At 40.0% G+C, this 14,712-nt stretch overlaps 1 protein-coding gene across 1 annotated transcript; it reads left to right on the top strand.

The window, feature by feature from the left end:
* The first annotated feature begins 2,284 nt into the window (after positions 1 to 2,284).
* On the top strand, positions 2,285 to 13,854 carry smyd2a (SET and MYND domain containing 2a). Its single transcript, XM_085267704.1, has 12 exons — positions 2,285 to 2,457; positions 4,009 to 4,072; positions 4,806 to 4,916; positions 5,559 to 5,619; positions 6,867 to 6,994; positions 7,839 to 7,906; positions 8,415 to 8,517; positions 8,607 to 8,717; positions 9,464 to 9,584; positions 9,699 to 9,873; positions 10,266 to 10,374; positions 11,381 to 13,854. The coding sequence occupies exons 1-12, from the start codon at positions 2,285 to 2,287 to the stop codon at positions 11,462 to 11,464; spliced, it is 1,308 nt and encodes a 435-aa protein (XP_085123830.1). The 3' UTR covers positions 11,465 to 13,854.
* Positions 13,855 to 14,712: the final 858 nt, after the last annotated feature.

The raw sequence follows: 14,712 nt of genomic DNA, 5'->3' as shown, positions 1-14,712 counted from the left end.
CCCAGAAAGTTGATCGTGTTCATCTGGATGCAGTCTTTTCAGTGGGAGAAATGTTTCATCAGTAATCCATGTGACTTCTTTAGTCTGGAGACACCGAATAAGTCATCATCCAGGATTTTCTTACCTGGATTATTGAGGTAGGATCAAGACATCATGACATCAAGCTGCACACCAAGAGTGAGCGAAACATCAATTCCCTGATCCCTCTTGCCAGGTACTGAGAAGCCAGCTGAATGGAGGAATAAGAGCCAAGTCATTAATACATAAGGTCATCAGATAGCCACCTGAAATAATAAGACGTCCACAGGAAGAGATAGATGCTACTGATGTCAAGACACAAAAACTCGTCACAATGCACAGAGGTCTCCACCTGAAGTCCAGTCCAGTATCCTGAGGCTCTAAGAGCAACAGAAAGAGGGAGGGCAAGGATTAGTGAATGTCACTACAATCCAGGATGAAAGATGACACATTTGCAAATAGATCAGGAAGATCTCCAAGAATGCTTCAAGCAGCTGAAGATGGATACTGATGAGGAACAGGAAGAGGAACAATCATGGACAATCACTCCCTTGCGTGGGATGTATTATCGACAGAGAGAGGAAGTGGCTGACATCAAGAAATCCTACCAGTGGCTTAAGAGGTCAACTTTAAGGACAGTACAGAAGTTCTGATCACGAGCTAAGGACCAGATCTACCACAGCTGACAGGACCCAAGATATGCAAACTGTGCAATGGTCCCCCTGGAGATTACACATAGCATCAAGATCCAAGCTGGGACAGCATACACTGAGAGGCACAATTTAGTGGCTGGGATAGTCAGAGCGCCTCACCTCTGTCAGTGCGCCCCAGGCAGCTGTGGCTATGTAGCTTGCCATCACCAGTGTGTGAATGGGTGAATCACTGAATGTAGTGTAAAGCGCTTTGGGGTCCTTAGGGACTAAGTAAAGCACTATACAAATACAGGCCATTTACCATAGTGTACAGGAACATCTGTGCCACATTTGGAATGAAAGTCCCCAAGTCCCAGTGGGAGACCTCACTAAAGGTGGTTGAGAACAGCAGGACTAAGATCCTGTGGGACTTCCAGTTCCAGACAGACAAGCAGCTGCTGGCCAACCAACCAGACATGTTGGTGGTTGACAAGGAGCAGAAGACCACAGATTGATGTGGCAGTCCCAGTGGACAGCAGCATCAGAAAGAAGGAGGACAGTAAAATAGAGAAGTACCAGGGGGTGAGGGAATAACTGGAGCAGATAGAAACATCAAAACAGGAAGCATCACAGGAAAAAAGAAAGTAAAGAAAATGGCATTTCAAAGACACAGATGTGAGTGAGGTGTATGAGACAATTTACAATAAGTTAGTGGGTAATATTCACTTGCTAAACTCCAATACATGCAATTGGAGTTGCATCAAATTATACTTTGTTTTTTTCTTTAGATAAGGACTCATAATAAACTGCTCCACTCCTCTCTGGCATCTCATTTTTACAATTAAGCCTTCCCAACATTTCAGCATCCACATTTTCATTGTCAGAATTTGAGATTCTTTCCAAAGCTTAGGGATTAGTGAGGTACAAGTAACTAGATCCACTATCAATACTCTTATTACGCACTTGTTTAACTGTGCTAAAGGACCTCCATCTTCAAGGGGAGACATCTGTGGTGACGTTGGCAAATCAGACTTAAATTATTGGCCCATACAATCCAAATCATCGCTCTAAAAATGAAAAACTTTGGCGCGATTCCATAATGCATGCACATAAGTCCATCTTTCTGTCCTACATTTCCAGCATGACACATCTTTAATTAAACCAATTTCATGTAATCTGAAAGGAGCGTAGTAATACCGAATAATGATTTTATCCTGAATAAATTTGCCCGTGGTATCCCTGACTAATTTTTTAAATATTGTTTTCCCATGACTCATTTTCAGATGCAGAGACAACATCTTTTTCCCAGGTCTTCTTTAGTTTGTTGCTTTATGTTACATTGTTGAAAGTTTTAAATAAGACAGTATGGTGTAAGTGCTTTTATGCAGTTAGATTTTTCTTCTTATACAATATTTAATTCACCAGATATATTTTTAAATATTCAAGCGTTTCACGACAGAAGTGCAGCCGCACTGTCCTTACCGTCGCCTCTCCAGCAGGGGGCGATGGCAGTCGCTCCGGACACATGGAGGGGCAGGGAGGAAGAAGGAGCTCAGACAGAGGCTGATTAAAGCGGTCAGCAGTCACAGGTGGTGGTCTGTGTAAGGGACCGGAGAATCGTTACAAAATATACCATGAAGAACGAAGGCATAGAAGGGACGGAGAGGTTTCTGAGCCCGGATAAAGGCAGGGGCCTGCGGGCGTTGAGACACTTCGCGGTGGGGGAGCTGGTGTTCGCGTGTCCTGCCTACTCCTACGTGCTGACCGTGAATGAGAGGGGAGCGCACTGTGAACACTGCTTCACCAGGTAAAACTGCACCTCACCTCACTCAAACAGCTGACAGACCCCTCTTGTAACAGGTAGTTACGAGCAGGCACCTTCCTCTGTGAAAAGGAGAACTGAGTGGAGCGGGTAACGTCCAGTTCACCGCCAGCTAACCTCATTACAGCTACGTTAGCAGTTAAACCCCTGTGCACCTACTCAGCTGATTAAAGTGGGTCAGTGAGACGAGCCAGCTCACCTGACAGATGCTGCAGCTTTTGTTTGTAGCACTGCGGAGTCAAGAGAGTAAAACACGAGTGGATTTTAAAACGATACAGTGCTTTTTAAGTACTGTGTATATACCCTATATAGTCTTAAATAGGTTATCAGTATTTACAGGTCGCATACTTGGTTAAAGGACCACTTGGTAAATTTGCAGCCCTATTGATGCCATAGTATAACGTGTCTGCTTGTCTTATACAACACGTGCTCTGGGCACAGACCTGTTAAAGATCCTCACTTGTCCCCCCAGAACGAACTACATAATGTTGTTTTTGTGTCTCCAGCTGTGCATGTAGCGGATGTCTGTATAATGTTGTGTGGCTTTATGGTAATTTGTAGTCATTTCCTCTCTCTACATGGGTGTATTGTGTCTCATAGTTATTATTTGTGTTTCTTAGACTTTTCTATTTAATTTAGATTTTCTGCACTATGTCTTGTCTTATTTTTTGTCTTCGTTTATATTTGTTGTTTTGCAACTTTTTGGGGATTAATTCTGGAGGGTGGGAGGGACTGTGTCCATGCACACACTTGACAAAGCGCTGCCTTTGTAATATCAGACTGCCAAAGCTAGCACGCTTGCACCAGTAACCGTGTAGGCTGTTGAGTGGCCTACAGCATTCAGAGAGCATCATGTGTAGGAGGAGTGTGTAGGCACACTTTATCAAAAACATGACAGGAAATTAGATTCAGTTTAATTTTAAAATCCCTTCACAACACTTTATAGAATTATATGAACTCACTCTCTGTGACACTCTTACTGACACTTTCTTACACACACATGCGTCCTACCAAAGAAGCCATTAAAAGGTTTGTAGAGCATTGAAAGGTTAGGTTGCTAAATATAGGCGTCCGTGTGTCCCAAAAGAGGAGGAGCCATGAGATGAGAAGTCAAGTCCAGGACAGGCGTGCACTGGAAGGCATGTACGCAAGTGTGTATATTTGCCCCGTGTTGTACCTTGTGCCTTATCTGACATAATTAGTGAACTGAAAATGTTTGTAGACGCTCCTGAGAATATAATCTGAAATTCAGATCCAATGCATGTGACCCAGATGTGATTAAAATTAAACTCTAAACATCTTTATGTTCCCTATTATGTCCCAGACGATAACAAACTGTCACGGCCTTCTCGTTCAATATCAGGTTGAATTTTTATTATTGTCATTTTTTTTAAGAAGTTGAAGGCTGTCACTATAAAGTTTATTCCCGTATCCACCATCCAGGTGTGTCATGTTGTTTCTTCATGTAGTTTAAAAGAAAGTGTCCCTTTTACGTACAGCAGTATCTGAATGTATTGCATCTTCGTGTCATTACAGGAGAGAAGACCTTTTTAAGTGTGGTAAATGTAAGCAGGCCTACTACTGCAATGTTGACTGTCAGGTAAGATGGTCATTTTGGTCTTTTTAATGGAGATTTTGAAGTCTTTTTGTAAGTTTCAAAAGTCAGCTCAAGGAACTGACTAGGACTAGGTGTCAGTTGGTACTTTATGTTCAAAAAAGTGCTCCTTTTGCTAGCTTAACATTAGCATGCTCTCTTGTGCAGATGCCTGCAAAGAGCCAATAATGCATTAGCAGCATGATGCAGCTGTGTCTGTCCTGTAAGCAGTTTGCACTTTAACAGTGCTCTCTTATTCTTTAGTGCAATAAAATTAATGACTGTATCTCCACTCCAACATTTTCCTTCCCTGCACATCAACTAACATCAGTGCAGGACCAACAGAGGCTCCAGTTAGATGTTTTCTATTTGTCCTCAATGAAGAACCTTTGTAAGACAAGTAGCAACATAACTGCAGCTGTAATGTGATTGCTGAATTTAGTGTAGTAACACATTACATTACTGAGTTATTGACAAATGTTCAGTTATTGACGATCTGTTTAGTTCTAGTGTGATGGTACAAATCAAACTCTGTACACTGCAGTAAAGTACAGACAGACAGAATGACGTTTGCCTCGGTCATTAATTTATCAGTGATTTACTCTTTGATGACAGAAATGTCCGTTTAATTCTCCTTTTCTTTGCTGTCTTAATTTTGCGTATCTTGTTGTTTTTCCTTTTATAACACTTATTCAGAAAAGGATAATTTACCACTTACTGTGTTTGTGTGTTTGCACAGAGAGGTGATTGGCCCATGCACAAGCTGGAGTGTGTAGCGATGTGTTCCTACGGGGAAAACTGGTGTCCATCAGAAACGGTCAGACTGGTGGCAAGAATCATCATGAAACAGGTGAAGTGACACAAAGAAGCAGGAGAAGTAATGTTTCAGTATCCAGAGAATACTCAGAGATGAACACTAAAATGAAAAAGGAAAAAAAAACTATGAGAGATATAGATGTTCTCTACATATTACGACATAACAAAAATAAAGAGTTATGGTTAAGACGCTGTAATTACCATTTGGATGAATAACGCAGCAAGAAGAGGAAGGAGCAACAAGCAAACCTTAAAATAAATATCTGAGTGAAATATGATCTGGGTCTTCACAATAATCTGACTCGACTCATCACTTTAATTTACATAGTTTTCCATGCGCAGTGTAATCACACATGTAGTTTAGATTAAAATGAACAGTCGTTGTGCAGTGTTAACATGGCCTTCTTGTGTCGTAATTTGACCACAGCGTTTAAATGTAGGTCTTATCTTGGTTGATGACAATGCTCATGAACACTGCTGTCCCTGAGCTGTGCTTGGAAGCTGCTGTATTACCATAAAGATCTTTAATGTCTAAACTCAGCTGAACGTTTATACTAGAACTGTCTGCAGGTAATTTAATTCAGCGTAAAGGGAAAATTAAGTTTAGTTTATATCGTTACATCATTATGCGATCGCTATGATTCAGGTTTTTTCATTAAACACTGTCATTTTGCAGAGAGCCACAACAGAGCGAACTCCCTCAGAAAGGCTGCTACTGCTCAAAGAGTTTGAAGCTCGTAAGTTAACGTTTGTGTGTGAGTGTGAATACATAAGCATACACTTTAGTTAGACATTCATGCACTTTTAGTTAGTGTGTGTGTGTGTGTGTGTGCGCGCGCGCGCGCGCGCAATCTATGTCTCTGCAGTTGTGGCAGTGTGTCTATTAATATCCTCAGCTGTAGCCTCCAGTCCTGGTTCTGTCGCTTTCATTCACTCCAAGTGTGCAAAGCACTGGGGATCTAAATCCCAAGCTTCTGGCTTCTGTAATTTCATGTTCTCTCCCTTCCTTTAACAACTACTGCCACTGTGCCCTTGAGCAATAAACTCATCTATCGTCACTGGGAAACTGTGATTATGCTGAGATGCACTTATCTGTTAATATAACTCAGTTTTAGCTCATAATTAAGAAACTAAACTCTGCTGAGCCTGTTTTCGAGCAGCAAGATTTACAGGGCATTTTTGTTTCTGTTTTCTGCAGTTGTTCTAACTGCTTTACTAATGTGCAACTTTCAGGTTTTAATGAAGTTAAACACAGTGAAACAGGTCCCATTGGTCGTAATCTCACACATGCACGAGCTCTGGTTTCCCCGAAGTGCCAACAAACGGTTTCCTGTGCTCCATTTGGGATTATTATTTAGTCTGAACTGTTGTTTCCGGCTCAGATGTGTCACCACGGGATTGTTAGAGAATTAACCTTCATACTTGTCCCTCATGCGAACCAAACAAATGGTTGGCCAGCTGCTGCCTGCTGCTACTCGTCTGTGTCTGAGTGGGTTTGTGTGATTGGCAAAGACAGACGGCTCATAGTGGTGCTGTGTTTAACACTTATTAACACTGAGGTGTTCTCATCTGCTTACCGTTTGGAACCAGATTATTATTATTATTTGAATCATCAGTTTAATGCATATATTTCTTTATGCTTGGAAAAAAAGATCAAATGTTTTGCAAGAGGTCCAGTGTAACTGAATGGTCAAATGTTATATTGATATTTACGTTTTGCTGACTTAAATATCAAACTTTAAGTCAGCTGCTTGTTCACTTTTTCCTGCCAATGAGAGACAACTCAGTGGTACATGTTTATTATTTACATGTTTGGTTCTCTTTTAAATAAATGTGAATAAATTTAATTAAATAAATCTCAGTAATGTTAAGCCCAATGTCTGGTCTGTTATATTGTCAGTTGCTTTTCATGTAATTATTAATTTTCTCACTTCTTTGTCAGCCCTTTGTCCCTTATTCTTTTTAATCTTTTTCTCTTTGACAGATTTAGATAAGATGGACAGCGAAAAGGAGGAGATGAACCAGACAGACATAGCAGCGCTGCATCACTTCTACTCCAGACACATCAGTAACCTTCCTGATGAACAGGCTCTCACGGAGCTATTTGCACAGGTATCAATGAAGAAACACCAGATGGCTGTTCGAGTTGTCAGTGAACCAATGGATCCAAAAACTAAAATCTCATGGCGGCGCCAATGCAGTGTTTACCTTTATCACTGAGACTGCTACATCAGCCATTCCCTGCCCACAGTCTGCATTATTTTCCATTATTTTTATGGTACTAAACATATTTCTGCATGACATCACTACACTGCACTGATTTGCCTTTTTGACAGTCAACAGTGCAGAGAGACTGGAAACATGCAGCACAGCTGGTCTCAAATGGTGGAGATTCAGGTTACAGTTAGTGGTGTGCACTTTAACCTGGACACCCTGACGCAGATGCAGCTGCCCTGTTTCTGAATTTGTACCTTGTTCGTATGGCAGCGCTTTTCCCAAACACCTGATAATCCGTACTTGAACACTAGCTTAACATCAGTTGATTTCAAGCCTTCTCCCACTAAGAATCTTTATTTCATACTGTTTGGGGGTTAGGGGAACTTGGAACCATCTCTTCATCTTTCAGCCCTCCATCCATTCTCAGTTGTCCTGCACTTGTAGGCAGAAAGACATAAAGGAGTGCATGTTTGTTTTAACTAGGCTCTGTATCACACGCCCACTGATTCTTTGCCATTTAACTCTGCAGCTTTGAGCGCTTTAATTTTATCTGTCTGGCAGTGGGCTGTGTCCCACCTCTTCAAGCTACATCAATGGAAACCTCTTTGGCCTGTTATCACACAGCTGCATTTAATCTCCAATTTCCTCTTCCTCACTGAAGTGGGTGGCACGGCACAGCCGAGGCTGATGCAAGTTGTGTTTTCGTGTTGCTGAACCCTGCTTTTTTTTTTTCCTTCAGGTTAATTGTAATGGTTTTACCATAGAGGACGAGGAACTCTCACATCTGGGATCAGCTGTTTTTCCTGAGTAAGCAGCTAACATGTCGTCATCATTCAGCGCTCTGTGTGGACATTTTAGGAGATTAAATTCAAAATAAATTCCTCTTTTCATTCCCCTGAATATGTCATCCCACTTTCTCAGTGACAGTTCGCCTGTTTTATAGGAGGTTTTTATATTTATAGATCACTTTATTTATTTTGTCTGTTTATTTCATGCTATGTGAAGCATGTACAAGCAACTGTTTATGGTCATTTTACATATTACTACTTCATAGCTGACAACAATTCTACCAAGAGGTATCTGATCAGCCACTAAAATACCTTAAAAACTTGGAAAAGCGAATAGTGCTCACACTTGGCTGCCCTCTTGAATACAGTTTACAAAAAATAAAAGTATTCATGGCAGAACTGCATGTGATACCCCACAGAGCTGTAGTACCAGTGTCACAAAGCTGCTAAATGTAGTGTTTTATCAGTGTCTTTTTAATTTTACAGCTTTTCTCTCACTTGTCTCTCTCACTCCTTCTTCCTTCCAGTGTAGCACTGATGAATCATAGCTGTAGTCCCAATGTCATAGTGACCTACAAAGGCACAGTAGCTGAGGTCAGAGCTGTTAAAGAGATAAACCCTGGAGAAGAGGCAAGTAAATACATCATTTTGAAACCTTCAATTACAGAAGTGTAAAAGTCTCTTATTGTAGGTTGTTTTTGTCATGTCTCTCTCTGTAGATATTTAACAGCTACATAGACCTGCTCTACCCCACAGAGGACAGGAAGGAGAGGTTGCTGGATTCCTATTTTTTCACATGCCAGTGCACAGAGTGCACCTCCAGGTCTAAGGTACTGTGAGTTTATCTCTTAGGAGCGCATATATTTTTGATATCTTGAATGGGAGTCTGGTACCAACAAACAATTTAGTTTGAGGACTAAAACAGCAAGTACATTATCTGGGTCAGTTATTAGCTGTGTGTTGGGGAAATGCAGCAGGATCATTGTCCTCATTGTGCCAACCTGTGCTTCCTCCCACCTTTGTTTCAAACGACACCTTACACTGTCAGAGATGTGGTGGCTGTGTCCCAGTTCCACATTATAAACTAGTGTACTGTATGGGTACTAATGCAGTCTTTTGTTTATATGCGTCAGTCTTCATAGCATGTTCTGTTTAGAATAGAAATGGTACTTAGCATGTGACAAGATGTTTTTGCATCATTTTGACTTCTGCACATTTTTACATTTGGAATGAAATCTGAAAGTTTCAGAAAAACTAAAATCCCTCCTTAGGTCTTTTTTGGTTTTACTGGAATTGCCTTTTAATGATATCTGACTGTAATTAGCTTACTTTATGCACTGCATTATGAAGCAGTGACTTAATGTTGTGCTCTAAAATCCAAGCAGAACTACTGGTTAATGCATACTGAGATATTTGTATGTCTAATTTTGTTTCTTTCCCAGTGTGCTGTTGTCAGACAGTACAGCTGTTTATATTTGGTACTCTTATGTTTTAACATAGCTTCCCCCAAAGACTGTCTTGTATAAGATGCAATGTTATAAAACTCGGTATTATTTTTTTTTCACTCTGTCTTTAGGACAAGGCAAAAATGGAGATCAGGAAGCTGAACCCTCCGCCAGAAACTGAGGAAATCCGATCCATGGTCCGTTATGCCAAAAATGTCATTGAAGAATTCAGGCGTGCCAAACACTACAAAAATATCCTTCTCTTATTATAATGTATTCTCGTCTTTCTCCTGATCTCTGACAGCTTTGCTGCCTCCTCTTCTTGCGCTGCCTTTTCTGTGTCATTATTTCTTGACTCTCTTGCACCCCCCAGTGAGCTGCTAGAAATGTGTGAGCTCAGCCTGGAGAAGATGGGAGCTATATTTGCAGACACAAATGTCTACATGCTGCACATGATGTATCAGGCCATGGGGGTGTGCCTGTACATGCAGGACTGGGATGGCGCTATGAGCTACGGAGAGAAGATCGTTCAACCGTACAGGTAAATCGATCTGTTGGAAATTCAAGTCATAAAGACTAGATTAATTCAATCACTGTCTACAATGGTACATTATAATTTGTAACTGTATCAAAGTTGTTTTCGTATTGCATAAAAAGAAGAAAAACTTGTTTTTATCTTGTAAGCTCTGCACTAAGAGTCTTGGAGATAAAGCAGACACTTTGTTCCTCTCTTTCTCTGATTGTATTTTACCAGTTGCTATGGGTCTTTCTTGATTTGTCACCTTAACTAAGTTATCCACTCCCATAACCACCTTTTATTCTTATTCCTTTAAGCTGGGTACATGTACAGTAAACTACCAAAAATGTGGTTTTAACTTTTTTTTTTTACGATGATGTTTTCAGCTCATTTTGATGATTATGTTCTTTCTGCAGTGTTCACTATCCAGCGTATTCCCTGAATGTGGCGTCTATGTATCTGAAGCTAGGGCGTCTGTATTTGGGGCTCGAGAAGAAGACCCAAGGAGTCAAAGCTCTGAAGAAGGTGAATGCATGTATAAATATTTGGTGTATTAAAAGATCAATTGCGTAAGCAGTTGGCTGCAAAAGCATTTGAAATGCAACAAGCGACCACGGAGAGACCGATGAGTGGACAGTTGTTCATTCTTTGTCCTGTTTTTGTGTCTTATGAGTGTCTCTGCATGTACTAGAACTAAGTCAGGGTGGAAATTGAGTAGACGTAGTCCCGTGAGCAACTAAGTAAACCCCATGATTCATGATTCAGTGGTCTGTTGGGCAATGTTTAACAGTGGTAACCTGAAGTAAGGAATTTGAACCCACTCTGTTACAGTGTTGCTTGAGGTTTGTGGACATTTGTTTATGCACAGCTCTCTTAAGGTCCCTGCACAACATTCCAGTTTGAGATTTGCTGCTGTGCTTGGAATCATTGTCCTGTTTCATGACAGTCTGATAGTAAGGCTTTGACTATTGGGCAGATGGTCTCACATAAGACTCTAGAATATGTTGGTATACATAGAATATGTTGGTCACAGTCAACCGGAGACCGCAAGGTGCCCTGGTCCTCTAGCTTGTGGCTGTAAATAATCACCCTTTCTCCAACCATACTTGTTCGTTTTATTTCTGAGTGTACTTTAGCATTTAACATGCTACCTGGGGTCTGTAGCATCTGAGCCATATAGCTCTTAGGTTTTTTGCAGTTTTGGTGAGCAGTGAATGATCTGACTTCTGGTGAATTTGAAAGGACCTCCACTCCTGGAAAGATCACTCCAGACCAGTAAACTGCCAAAACTATTTGTTTTATAGAAGCAGCCACACTTGTTCATCATCAGTTAATCAAGTACAGTTGAGCAGCAGGACCTGGCTGCTACTTACCCTCTTAAATCTAGCGGAAGCAGTAAATGTTTTGATACATTGATTTTAACTTTGGTGTCTGAAGCTACATCACTGTATTGACATTCAAATGCTATTACATTCAACATTTGATCAGCTGTCAAGGCAAACGTGCATCTAATCTGTTTTTCTGTCTTCAGGCTCTCGCTGTCATGGAGGTGGCTCATGGAAAAGATCACCATTATGTAGCTGAAGTCAAACGTGAAATTGAGGAGCAGAAGTAAAAAAGAGGAGCTGAAGGAGCAAAAAGAGTAACGAGAGTCCGCAATGAGGGACCTCTCCAAAAGCAGCAACAACAAAATACACATCACAAATGCATGGCATGCATTGTTTACCTCTTCAGTTTTTAAATATTTTTGTTCACTCCGTTTCTTCTGCTTCTCTGTGAGCAGTCTTCACTCCTTAACTCATGGATGAGGACCACGTTTTGTATCTACAGCCGCCTACTTCCTGTCAGACCTGGATAAAAAATGGAGACACATTGGGGTTGCATTGTTTGAATGAGAGGAATACAGCATCTGATTTGTTTCTCATCCAAACTTGAACTACATTTAAAATGTTGGTTTTGGTTTCTTTTCATACATTGCATAAAAACAAAATCCCACCATTAGAAAGATGAAAAAAAAATTTTATGCAGCCTTTCTTAAGATACAAAGCTTTTATGTGAACGGTCTATTTTCTGAAGCCCAATTTAATTTTTTTTTGTCCTTTTCCTGGTGAGTCTGATTCATTCACTGTTTTGTGGACCTGTCAATTAACAGTTTCCTATCCTTTTTCTTTGGCAGCAGTTATGGCTACGCAGCGTCGCCCCGGGCAGTTGTTCATGATTTAAAATTTTGTACAAAAAAGTGAACAGTTGTTACTCACAGCTGATGCATTTTTAAATCCTCAGATATTCTGGCTTCTTTCGTTCATGTCTAAACTGTGAAAATGTGACCATGCATCGTGTACTCTGTAGCACCAGAGAGGAGAATGCAAAGAACTATTCCTTAATGAATAACAAGTATCTTTTGCTCGTTTAAAAGAAGCAGGAAGTGTTGCATGTTTGACTGTTCATGTTTTCTTTGTGTGTGGCTTTTTCTTTTCTTTTCTTTTCTGTGTCTTCTACTGGGGCTTGTTGACCAAATAGGCCACAGGTTAAACTGGCAAGGAACCAGCTATTCAGTCTGTTCAGTGTATCATTAAATCGGGGTGCTGATATGTGACCAGTTTGCCTCTTAAGTCACAGTGAAGACATTGGTACTATGATCCTGGATCAGAGTCCCTTTGCTCTCAGGAATAAAAGGGGGCAGCACAGTAGCTTTTATTGCCTTTTTGTCAAGAGATGCATTATTAAACTTTGTTGGTATTTTCTTCTTCCAGACGCAGCATTGATGCAGAAATGACCTATACAGTTGTAGACAGGATGGTAAAATACACTAAGATAGCAAGGTGTATAGCTTTTACAGTAATAAAGTAGAGGGTGGCATCCTTAACTTCTACATTTTATTGTCAAGAATTGGTGTAATATTTCATACAAAGAGAAGTGCGTCTTTTAATCTAATTTGTGCACACTTGTAAGCTAATTCAAACCGTAGTTTAAAACCGATGGTAACAGTTCCACATTTTAGGAAGTGCTACCTTTAGCAAGAATGCGTGTTGTAAAAGCATCTGTGGGTCATTAAAACAGTAGTTGGAGTTTAAACCCCCAAATGGGAGCTGTTATAGATCACCAAGCTGTACTTCTGCTTTAGGGTTGACTAAAATGTATAGAAATACTAGGTGGCTGTGTTTAAGGTGTGTTGTTGGGAGGAAGACTTAAAAGTAATTAATGCAAAGATTATCACCAGGGCCTTTGTTGCACTCAGATTTTGTATTGTTTTTATGACACAATGATGTCAAATGGCAAAAATGTAAGCACATTTTATTTCATTTAAGCAGTTTCTGCAAGTGGACGCTTGGCCTTGCTGCCGTCTTCATTTTGCACTGCCAGAAACGATTCAGTTCTGTCGTTCTTTAAATGCATGTAGCTTCACTCTATCTCGTTTACTATGGAAACAGTTTAATGCTTAACATAAAGGTGGCAAACTGATAGTTGGAAATAAACCATTTGAAAGTCATTTTTGTAGCAAGCTGTGCAAATGTGACTCTGTCACCTGCAAAAATGCATCTAAAAGGTGCCTGCCTTACAGTTTTGCCTTGGTAACCCAAAAACACAGTTTGAGCAATTTCACCTTCTTTATTTTTGTCTTACTGCTAAAAGAAAAACACAATGTAAAGATAGGTTGTACGCTTGTTTGCACAGGTCAGTAACCTATGTATCTAAACTTTCTATTGGCCAGAATTGAGCATTGTGTTTAATTTTGGTCAAAGACTTCGAAAATACAGTTATATATTTTGTGTTTTTACTCTGTCAGTAAAGATAAAACCTGTGGCACCAATATTGAAACGGCATGTAAGCCAGGCAAAGGGTAATTGGAAGGCCACCTGCACACTGTTTTCTCTTCTTTCTGTAATGAACTGTTATCTTTATCAGGCATGAATATTATTCTATTGGAATGCATAATTGAAAAAAATCAAGCCTCTGGCTCTTTCTGTACCGTGTCAGTGGAAATCAATAAATGACAGTATCGCACTTTGTTCTGTATTCTAACATTTTCTTCTGAATCTTTTTTTAAGCAGCACATCTAAAGCTACATGTCCTGATTGCGTAAAGAAAGCAGATATGTTAACAGAAGGGACTAATCTGATTCATAGAACAGACGCTGGCCTGATTAAGTCTGTCTGTGGAAGCAGTAGTGATGCAAGTTAGACTAAAAACTTTTTTCCAGTAGAAATCTTTGTTGAATTTGTCTTTTATTTGAGGACTAGGCTAAAAACTTCACCTGGTATGAAGCTGTGGCATCTAGGTTAGGTTAGAAATACTGCTAGACATATTTCTTTTAGAATTTGCCTTTTTAAGCGACATGTTTAAAAAGATTTTTGTTTGGAAACAACTGAACTGATATTTTTCAAGTCACAATATATATGACGAGTACCAGTCAGGTTTCAGAATCAACCATAGCACAGAAACGGCTCTTATGACCAGAAGATCAACAGTGATTGATCTGCAGGTCATCTTTGTTCCCTGCTGCCTTCAACACTGCTCACCATGACATTTTAACTCAAAGGCTTTATTATTAAGCTGATTTTTATCACATCTATAGGATAATAGATTCTGTGTCTATGTTAGTAATTTTAGATATACCGAAATTATTCAAACAGGTGTTCCTCAAGGGTCAGTACTTGGTCCATTACTCTTTAACCTTTACTTGTTCCTACATAGTACTGTCATAAATAATCATAATATATTCTACCATTCTTATGGAGGTGATATGTAGTTGTACTAAAATTTTCCTTTGATGATCTAACCCCTGTTCAAGCTAATAACCTGCACTGATAACATAAACTACTGTCTCAAAACCTTTTCAAACTGAGTGAGATGAAAATGTTT

Source organism: Mchenga conophoros, linkage group LG1 (assembly GCF_057382185.1).
Source record: "Mchenga conophoros isolate Kocher_MC1m ecotype Shallow Benthic linkage group LG1, M_conophoros_male_GT1.1, whole genome shotgun sequence".
Lineage (NCBI taxonomy): Eukaryota > Metazoa > Chordata > Actinopteri > Cichliformes > Cichlidae > Mchenga > Mchenga conophoros.
This window is presented reverse-complemented; position numbering and strand designations above follow the sequence as displayed.